The 10,533-nt window shown below is 44.3% G+C and overlaps 1 protein-coding gene across 1 annotated transcript; it reads right to left on the minus strand.

Annotated features, from left to right (window-relative positions):
• Positions 1–434: 434 nt before the first annotated feature.
• GRP (gastrin releasing peptide) lies at positions 435–6,922 on the minus strand. The gene is made up of 3 exons (XM_015826996.1): positions 6,649–6,922; positions 4,383–4,633; positions 435–838 (listed from the first exon to the last, which is right to left on the minus strand). The coding sequence occupies exons 1-3, from the start codon at positions 6,833–6,835 to the stop codon at positions 785–787; spliced, it is 492 nt and encodes a 163-aa protein (XP_015682482.1). The 5' UTR covers positions 6,836–6,922; the 3' UTR covers positions 435–784.
• Positions 6,923–10,533: the final 3,611 nt, after the last annotated feature.

A 10,533-nucleotide genomic window follows, 5' to 3' on the forward strand; every position in this document is an offset into this window, starting at 1 on the left:
TCTCACAGTTACTATTATTGAGCAAGGTACCCCCTATACTATACCTGTACATTTGGTAGATGTACCTGGGTAAAAAGGGTCCTTCTAACAACTGGCCTCAGGCCATGTAGGGCTTTAAATGTGGCAACCAGCACCTTGAATTGGACCTGGAAGCAAATCAGCTATCCATGCAGCTCTCACAAGAGAGGAGATATGTGTGCAAATCTAGACGTGCACAAAACCGTGTGTGCAGCTCCATTTTGAACCAATCGAAGCTTCCGGATACTACATCTTTTATATGTTGTTACTGAATTGTTTCTCCAATTTGAATCATTGTGAAACCTGTGTCCCAGTATGCTGAATGTACCAAACTTGATTTAGTTTCAACAAGTTGGCGGCATCATATGCTCCGAGATCAATAAAAGTGCCAACCTTTTTTGTTAAATATATATTTATTTATTTATTGTGGATATTGAAATGCAGGATGATAGTAAGGTAAAAGATGCAGTGATTGAAGAGAGAAAATGGCAAAGTATTGTCAGAGAATTGGAAGACCCTTCATTGACAATTATGTACAACAAAGCAATTCAAGCGAGAAAAATGCTTAGAAAGGGGAAAAAGCCACTGGAAAAGTGTAGCCATTGTTAGGAGAACAAGTAAACAGGTTCTTTTACACCAAAGGGAAAAAAAATCTTGTTTTAACAGAAAAGATAATTATTTAGTTATCGTGTACAATAAAATGCTTATGAAACAATAGTCTCTTAAAGACATTATTCTATGTCTTCAGTGCTGGAGGGCAGTTATTTCAACTTGGACTGCTTTCCTTTCTATCCAGTGCTTGCAGCAGGAGCTCCATCATCTGAGAGAAGAGGGGGAAAAAGAAGAATTGTTGGAGAACCATCATGTCTGACAAAGCATGTGCTTAATTCGTATGGATATTTGCAACAGGTCTTTTTGTGCATGCTATTTCACACTCTTTAATGTGGGGTGGACAGATGAGGATGGCAAAGAGCCCTCAATCACAAAAGAAGTAGACCCTGAAGACCACATTTCTGTCCATCAGATGATCAGGTAAACAAGGTAAGTCAGGATGTTACCCCCCAGCACTTGGAGCGAAGCTGAGCGATGTAGCGTCTAGCAACATCTAACAATGGAAAGCATCTTCTTTACATCCAGAGCAGCAAGCTAGTTGAGGAGGCTTAGGACGTGCACAACACTATCCATCAGGCAGACAAGCACTGGACACCGCTTACAGTTGTCCCCAGCTTCTGCTGCCTAGTTCAGGGCTTTTCAACCTTTTCACCCATTGTACCACTTTTAGGATATGGCAATATCCGAGTACCACCAGTCGCCTAGCAAGGTGTCAAAAACTTGATGACCAAAAAGAAAAATAGTGGGGATGGGGTGGGGGTGTTTGGTTTTTATTCCCTCCCGTCTGCCGGCTGGTTGCAGCAGGTTTTGGTCACTTCACATGACCCTGGGACACTGTGACCATCACAAATATGAATCAGTTGCTAAGCATCTGAATGTAAATCACAATACCCTGGGGATGCTGCAACATTCCAGCTGATCGGCACTTCTTCTGGGCTCAGCAGAAGCGCCAGGATCAGTGCTGCTTTCCAGCTGATTGGTGCTTCAGGGCTCAGCAGAAGTACCAGGATGAGCGCCGAGCTCCAGCTGGAGCCTGGCACTGATCCTGGCGCTTCCACTGAGCCCTGACAGTCTCGAAGAAGCGCCGATCAGCTGGAAAGCAGCACTGATCCTGGCGCTTCCGCTGAGCCCTGATATCTCTGCAGCTCCAGCCATCTCTCCCTTAGGCTTGTGTGGTGCTGCCACTGGTTCAGCTCATTCCCCTCCCCCGCTACCACTTTTCTAGGATGGTTGCGTACCACCTGCCAGGTGCCAATGTACCACAGGTGGTACCCGTACCACTGGTTGAAAAGCCCTGAACTAGTTCCACTGGCAGGGAACTGATTGCTGATGAGCAAATTTACTAAGATCAGTGTGTTTCTGAACTCAAGAATGAGAAATCTTCTTGAGGTTTCAATAGTCACAGGGTTATGAACGCCTCTCTCCCCTCATAATACACACACTACACCAGGATGTGCAGGACGTTTAAAGAAACCACAAGTCTCCTCTTTCCCAGTGATGTGTTTGGGAGTTGCTGGTTTCCTATCCTAGCAATGAATGCTTGTCAGGTGTTTCTCTTCTTCGGAACATCTCAAAGGAGGAAGATAAGTAGCCTCCTTTCAGCTGATGTATTACTATCATTAGCACAAAATATCCTCTCTAATTCCTCGCTATCCTTCCCATGTTCTGATCACAGATTGCCTTTTGTCGTGAAACAAACTAAGAAGTAAGTTAATAAAAAGGAGCATTTTGTGAGTGTAAGAACAGCCCTGGAGACGTATATGTGTTTATAAATCAGAAGGATACTGACAGAACCTTTTCACACCAACAAATTTTGGTAAAACTCAGCTCACAAAAAGCCTGTGCCCTTCAACACAATCTTTTATTCTGAAAAAAGTGTTCCCTGGTTCCTTCTGAATTTTGGATCAGCCAGGCTATCCAAACTATCCAACCCAGCTGTCCTCCTACAATGCGTCATATTTATGTATCTCTATACACTCCCCACCACAGATAACTTTGATTGAAAGCAATTGGCTTATATATAAAAATATATTCCTAGTTTTTCAGTCCGTTCCCCTGGCATTTACCCTAGATGACTTCCTAGATTTCATATTATTTCGTAATGTAAGAAAGGTCCTCAGGGCAGTTAACAGAATATGAGACCTCATCAGAAGCTCAGCATGAGGTCTAAGAAAAGCATTTTTCATGCACAGGAACTTCCAATGAATGTCAAAGAAATCCTAGAGCAAAGTTAGAAGAAGGAAGGAAGGAAGGAAGGAAGGAAGGAAGGAAGGAAGGAAGGAAGGAAGGAAGGAAGGAAGGAAGGAAGGAAGGAAGGAAGGAAGGAGCTAATGGAAAATATGTTTGTGGGTGTGGAATACAAACAGTTCATGCAAATGCACAAGGCTTGTCTTATAATGGATCTAAGAGTTTGTCCCCTTGCCAAATCTTGTCTGTAGTACCTAAGAGAAGGTCCTTAAGATTTATGACATGTCTCTTGCAGAAAGCTGATCTAACCCTTTTCTAACAAGGGGTTATTGAGAGAAGAGTGGTGATAACCTCTGATGTACTTTATGCAGCATTTCAAGAGCCTTTTTATCTTTTTTAGTGTTGCAACTATGCCTCGGTGACTCCATTGCATGTGCTTGCATCACTCACCGCAGTCCTCTTAGGAAAAGGAATGATGTAACTTCACAATGCACCTATTTAAATATGTACTCATGAAAAGATTCTCCTATACAAATTTCAAATATTAGCTATTTTTTAAAAAAGTGTCCTTTATGGAGTGTTAACATTATGTGGATGGAACTAACTGGGGAAGACCTCCACGCTATCTCCACTTCAAATGATCTCAAGCTGGAACCCAATTTGATATCCTGGAGATGATGCTGAACTAGTATTCAATCATCCAGGCAAAGCATTTTTACAGCTTCCCCTTTAGAGTTTTTCGGATTCAATTCCCAAGTTCTTTTGGTTATTGTTTCCCCCCCCCCAAACAAATATGATATTTGGAAATCTAATTGCAAAGATCGATGTCTCAATCTAATCTTGCTTTTAGAGAAGCCCAAAGCAGCAGTTACGTCACACAATTCCAATCTGTTGAGTTACTAGAGAATAAATGCCTGTTTCAACCTTCCTTCTCTCTCTAACATGGAATGCTTGGCAAGAGATATCTGTTTTGATAGGAACTCTATGGGACTTTATTGGCATGTGGGAAGTCAATGAGAACAGGACAATGAAAGAAGGACTGTGAAGTCCTACCTAGGTGCTCTCTGAGTTTAGTTGTTTGCTTGCAGACTAGACAATGATTAGGTAATGTTATCAGTGCAGTAACATCATCAAGAAAGGACATTTATAAGTCTTGGTCACCTTGCCACTAAGTAAGTAGATATAGGACACTTTTTCTAGGTCACTCTTCCTATGAAAATTTCTCTGCAATCTGTCTCTCTTAAGAGTGAATTCCTAAAGCAAATTTGTATGAATTTGAATGTGGACTGGTAGGGGGGAAAAAAAGAGCAGACATTTCATTACCCAGCTGGATAATGTCATCAGTGCAGTATTTTCATTTCTTTAAATCTTTCCCTCCTAAGAAAGAACCCCCAAAGCAAATTTTCATTCATCTGAATGAGAATTAACAGGAGCAAAAAAAAAAAAAAAAGCAGGTTTCTGCTTGGCAGACATTTTCACAGCAAGCAAATGGAACAGTAGAGCATTAAGCATTAAATAACTAGAATGCAAAGAGTATCTGATGGGGTTATGGAAACCCCACTTACATCTTTGAAGCTGCCGGTTTCCTCTGTCCCCCAATTGTTCTTGGAAGAAAATGGCATCTCTTCCCGGAGAACCTGAGTATTTTGATTCTCCTCCTCTTCCATACGTTTGAGCAGCTCCTTGAAGGATTCATCCTGCTGCAAATAGCTGCCCAGCTGTTTGGCATTTTCTAGCAGCAAAGAGAGGGGCATCCGTTGACCTTCTTCATATATGTAAGGAAAATCTCCAGTACTCTTTTTCCCCATGAAGTGACCTGCAAGAAGAAAGAATGTGCCATGAAATTAGTGTCAATGAGGATATGTGGATGCCTGGATCTGGAGACCATGGCATCCACATTGGCTGGCTTGGAACAGTTCAGGAGAATTATTGAAGCTCTCATGATGTCTTCTCTATTCTGTTCTTCTGTGGAAATGTCAAATAGGGTAAAGGGCACAGTCATCTGTCTGGCAATAACCACACTTTCCTTTAAGCAAGGAAAAACTTTCTAGACCTCACAAACACCACATGGACATAGGTGATGCTCAGTTACAGCTCAGCAGCCAAAACAGAGGCTTGTATGCTCTACACAGCTCCACTGGCACTTTCCATGACAAGCAGAAGAGGAACACAATTGTGATAAATAGGCAACATTCTTTTGATTATGTCTGCCATAGAATTCACCTTTTCTTGATAGGCAATCTATTTTCATGGACAATATGTTTGTGATCTTTGCTTTAATATAGACAAATGATGCTTCTAATCTCAGTTAGGCTTGCCAGCGAAATAAATTCCTAGTGGAAAATTTCTGATCCTTATGCAGAAGAAGGAAAAAAAGGGTAGTTCTAACAATATTTAGAGAATGGGATATCTCTATCTCTAGCTCATAGCTCTTTTTTTTCCTGAATCTTCTTCCTTACTTTTCTTCTTCCCAGACTACTGCCCTTCCCTAAGACACTTTTATTACAAACAAACAAAATTTCAATTAGCAATTGGAAAGAGTATTTTAGTGAAGAATTTGCTTCCAAATCTCCAGGAATTCTGTCCACTAGTCCAGGCAAATCTCATTCATTTTATGTTTTTGAATTAATTTTATCATTGGAGACAGCAGAGGGTGCCACCACTGACAGATTTCTGATGTGCATCTTTACTGTTTTTATGTGGAGGTATTCCATTGTGTTTCTTTTCATCCTTCTGATGCCTCCTTGGCTGCCCAAACTTTTAAAAGCCCAAGGGACAAGCTCGTCCACCTCATCTTCCTTTGGGATTTAAAGGAAAATTGGGACGCCAGGGAGACATGGATGTGGAGTTTTACAGACATACCTCAGAAACTGGGAAGGGTGGTGGTGGGGAAACTGGAAGCAAATGGAAAGCCACAGCACGGGTGCTCTCTAAGGTAAGTGACTGGGGTGGGTGGGTGGGCTAGAGATAGCCCACTTTTTGAAGATTGGGGCCAGATACAGAAAGCTTCCCTAGTCTGTCTAGTTTAATGAAAAGAAGGACGAGGGGGGAACATGATAGCAGTGTTCCAATATCTCAGGGGTTGCCACAAAGAAGAGGGGGTCAAGCTATTCTTAAATAAATAAAATAAAAATAAAAATAAGCTATTCTCCAAAGCACCTGAAGGCAGGACAAGAAGCAACGGGTGGAAACTAATCAAGGAGAGAAGCAACCTAGAACTAAGGAGAAACTTCCTGACAGTTAGAACAATTAACCAGTGGAACAACCTGCCTCCAGAAGCAGTGAATGCTCCAACACTGGAAGTTTTAAAGAAGAGATCAGACAACCATTTGTCTGAAATGGGATAGATAGGCCAGGGGTAGGCAACCTTGGCTCTTTTATGACTCGTGGACTTCAACTCCCAGAATTCCTGAGCCAGCCATGCTGGCTCAGGAATTCTGGGAGTTGAAGTCCACGAGTCATAAAAGAGCCAAGGTTGCCTACCCCTGGGATAGGCTTTCCAGCAAGGGGTTGGACTAGAAGACCTCCGAGGTCCCTTCCAACTCTGATATTCTGACTGGCATCCTGGCTAATTTTCCCAAGCAGGTGCTGACCCTGGGAAAGTAGGGTCCCAGCCCACCGGATGGCATCTCCAAGTCCCGCCAGCAACCCTTTCCTGTACTCAAAACCTAGTTTTCCAAGATGCCTGCGCGGTTAGTTTCCTCGCCCTCTGCCCAAGGAAGGCTGGAAGGACCTCGGGACAGAGCCCTGCGTTTTGGAAACGAGCGCCCTGGCCAAGGAAGCCTCCCGGGGAAGCCCAGCCAGAGCGCTGGGGGGGGGACCCTCACTCACCCACGGCCCAGTGGCTCCCTCGGGGGTAGATCTTGGCCATCGGGGACGCTCCGTCGACGCCCTGCAAAGAAGCCGCGCGCCCGCCGCGCCCTTGCAGGAGCAGCGCGAAGGCGACGAGAGCCAGGAGCGGGAAGAGCTGCCCGCGGGGCTTCGGCAGGAGCTGCAAGGTCTCCCTCGGGCGGGCCATCGGTGCAAGCGGAGGTTTTCGCGGGGCAGAGTCCGCCGAGCGCTCGGTCGAGGAGGCGAGAGTAGCAGCGATGCCAACCTTACGGAGCCTGAGCGCGGCGCTGCTCCGTCTCGCCTGCTGACCCGCTTTATATGCCGGCGGGGGGCGAAGTGTCAGCAAAGGTCAGGCACGTGACGCTGCTCCCCCCTCCCCCACCCACCCGCCCTCTCCCCGGGAGGGCCCTCGAGGTTCTGGGGGCCGCGTGGCGCGCCTCCCTCTTCCTGATTGGCTGGCTGGCTGGCCCGGCGAGCAGCAGCCGAGCCCCCCCCNTCCATCCCGGCCGTCCCGCTTCCAGTCTGGCTCCGAGCCTTTCTCCCGCCGGTGGCCGTGAGGCGAAGTCGCCCCGCTCGACGGGCAAGGCGAGGAAAGGAATGGGGAGCCTTCCCGGAGTTTCTAGCCGCGACGCCGACGGCTCTTCTCGGCAGCTCAGACTGCCAAGCTGTACGGGCTGCCGTGTTTGCAAGCCCTGGGCTGAAGCTATGCGGGCTCCAGGGAGGCTCTCCAGGGCGAGCGTAGAGTTGCCAGGGGTCCACTATTTGAGCGGACAGTCCGCTTTTTTCACATTATGTTCACTATTTTTTTTCCCCACAAAATAGTGGACATTTGTTTTTATTCAAAAGCTAGCTTTATGATGAAATGGTGCGTAATCTAAAGCTGTACGGTCTTAAGAGAATAAGGATAGGAGAATCGCGTTTTGTCTTTTTTTTTTTTCCCCTAAGTTAGAATGAGACAAAGATCGAATATCCGTTGAACTCGATTCTTCGAAAAAATTATTAATCCTACTCAATTGTTTCACAAGGCATTTAATAAAAGTGTATAAAATGATTTACATGCTATTTTTCTTAGCTCGCCTTTACCTATTATTTTTATATTATACTTTTTTCTTCGTTGGATAGGTATGTTTTGGAACGCTCAGTAATGTATCATCATTTGAGGTTCAATGAGTACTAGCCTCAATGTGTAGAGCGCGAGAGTGTCGACTGACCTAAAATGGCGTCGAGCGATGAGAGTGACAGCGGCGAGATTTCGAATTTTTAAGTAAAGTTTTGAAGTGATTATTTTAATCCGTGTTAAAATGTTTGTAAGAAAATATATAATTTAATTGTAAATTTTTTTTTTTACTTTTTTTACTACTTAACCCACCCACCCCGCTTGTCCGCTATTTTTTGGAAGCAGACCTGGCAACCCTAGGGAGAGGACACAGTTGGGTTCCAAAATCAGAGCGAGGGGGAGGATGCCTGAAGCCTCATCCTAGCCCTGGAGAACTGCAGTAGAGGAAGCCGAAGGCAACCTGTAAACCAGGAATCCTGGCTAACTAGACCTCCACATCTGTAAATGTGGTCACAGCTCTGCAATGGCAGACTCTCTCCTAGATGGTCAGTGCGCCTTTCGGCAAGTGCCAAGTGGTATCCCACTGTCATCTATACAAGAACAGTAATAGTGTATTATTATTATTTATGCATCTAAATTTAGGTATTACTGAAAGATGTAGAGATTCTGGAAAGAGTGCACAGAAGAGCAACAAAGATGACTAGGGAATTGGAAGCCAAAACATATGAAGAACGGTTGCAGGAATTGGGTAAGTCTAGTTTAATGAAGAGAAGGACGAGGAGGGACATGATAGCAGTCTTCCAATATCTGAGGGGCTGCCACAAAGAAGAGGGGGAGGGTCAAGCTATTCTCCAAAGCGCCTGAAGGCAGGACACAAAGTAATGGATGGAAACTAATCAAGGAAAGAAGTAAACTAGAATGAAAGAGAAATTTCCTCATAATGAAAACAATAATCAGTAGTACAACTTGCCTTCAGAAGTTGTGGGTGCTCCAACACTGGAGGTTTTTAAGAAGAGATTGGACAACCACTTGTCTGAAATGGTTTGGGTTTCCTGCTTGACCAGGGGGTTGGACTAGATGACCCCCAAGGTCCCTTCCAACATCATCATCATCATCATCATCATCATCATTATTACTACTACTACTACTACTACTACTATTATTATTATTATTATTATTATTATTATTATTATTATTATTATTATTATTATTATTATTATTCCTTCCAACTCTGTTATTCATTATACCTACCTGCTCCCATAGATTCTGGCATGCTCATCAATACCAATACATAACAGTTTAAAACATACAACACATTAAGACTTGCAGACACCGCCTGGCCTCCTTTCCACCCTCAGACATTTCAGATTGGCAGCAATCAGTAAGTGGTGTCCCCAAGTGGCAGAACTAGCAAGGGGAAGGCTCCCTGGATGAAGTTCCAGAGATGTGCTATCAAGCGGGATTCACATTGTGCTGGTGAAACCACAATCTTGACTCACCTCAAGACTACTTTATTTATTCTTGGAAGACATGTGTTCCATCCCACAGTAATGGTTCTCGTGGTTATTTTCACCCTGAACGTTGTGCCCTTATGTTTGCCAAGGATGTACCCTACTGAATTGCCACCTTTCAAAATAATTTATTTGAATCGGGCACAATTTGGACTGCAATCTGCATTTCATGATAGTATCTTCCTTGCCCGTTCCTTTTCTCCATCAAGGGTCTCGTTAGAAGCCCCTGATACTTTCTGATTAGAAATACGGACGGTGTATTCCCTCACCACCTGTCCTTCATTCATACCGTATCCCCTGTTTTCATTCAACAAGCTCGTTTTACAAAGCAGGGATCGCTGAAAGTGAAACGTGGTCGACTGTGTCTAAAGGAAAGTCCCTTCTCCCCCCTCCCCCCCGCATTTCAGAAGCCTCTCCCTTCATCAATAAAGTGGGAATCTTTGTTTTCCCCCTGTGGTTGGAGAGACTTGATAAGACCCGGGACAGCCGTCCCCTTATCAAAGCAGGGGAAGGGGCTTTTTATTTGTGGAGTTTCTGGCACTGATAACTAGATATTCTTGCCTCTGATTGATAGAGCCCTCTGGCTCCCTTATTGTAGTGGGCAACTTTAGATATGCCTGCAGCCCTGGTGAGATAGTGGGGAACACTCCGGCAATCACCCACCAAACAGTCTGTTGATACCCAACGCTATCCAGTTTTCTAAATGCATCTTTTATTTTTATGGTCCCCTTCCCCCCCCCCCCCCAACACATGCCTCTTTCTGCACGCAAACCCACCACACTTTGCTCTGAAAAAGAATGGAGGGGGAGAGGCTGACTATCTTTGCTACACACACTGTTTCCCTTCTTAAATCTGGACTGCCAGCTTCTGATCTGAATGTGGCCGGGTGCCAGAGTTCTACAAAGTGGATACCCAGCACATCTGTTCCAGTCTAGGGTTGATGGGTTGTGCCTGCAACTTTGGAACTGTCCTAGGTACATAAAGCATCTTATTTATCCTAACAGTGCCCGTTTTATTTTCTCACTACTTAGTGAGTATGAAGTATATTGTGTCTATTTCTGGTTGGAGTGCTTATTAGCTGTTTTCCTTCCAAATTCTGGAAGCTGTGAGAATTTTCATTTCTGTTTTTCTCATGTTATTAAAATACATGTCATCTGCACGAAGCAGATGCTACTTCAGGTTGATCTCATATAGGATAACATTCTGATGCCATATTAGGATGTCAGCTTTACAGTTCGCAGAGAGAGAATGAATTTCTTCTCCCATTTCTATCTCTATCTTTTACTCACCCCAAATCTGCTACAAAACATTAGGGTT

The sequence above is a fragment of the Protobothrops mucrosquamatus genome, unplaced genomic scaffold, assembly GCF_001527695.2.
Source record: "Protobothrops mucrosquamatus isolate PMUCROS unplaced genomic scaffold, P.Mucros_1.0 scaffold3428, whole genome shotgun sequence".
Taxonomy (NCBI): domain Eukaryota; kingdom Metazoa; phylum Chordata; class Lepidosauria; order Squamata; family Viperidae; genus Protobothrops; species Protobothrops mucrosquamatus.

Excerpts from the sequence above, each read along its gene's own strand:
- GRP (XM_015826996.1), bottom strand. The coding sequence starts at position 6,835 with ATGGCCCGCCCGAGGGAGACCTTGCAGCTCCTGCCGAAGCCCCGCGGG. Across the intron at positions 4,634-6,648 it reads AGGGAGCCACTGGGCCGTGG|GTCACTTCATGGGGAAAAAG; the intron begins GTGAGTGAGGGT and ends TTCTTCTTGCAG. Across the intron at positions 839-4,382 it reads AAACCGGCAGCTTCAAAGAT|ATGATGGAGCTCCTGCTGCA; the intron begins GTAAGTGGGGTT and ends CTCTTCTCTCAG.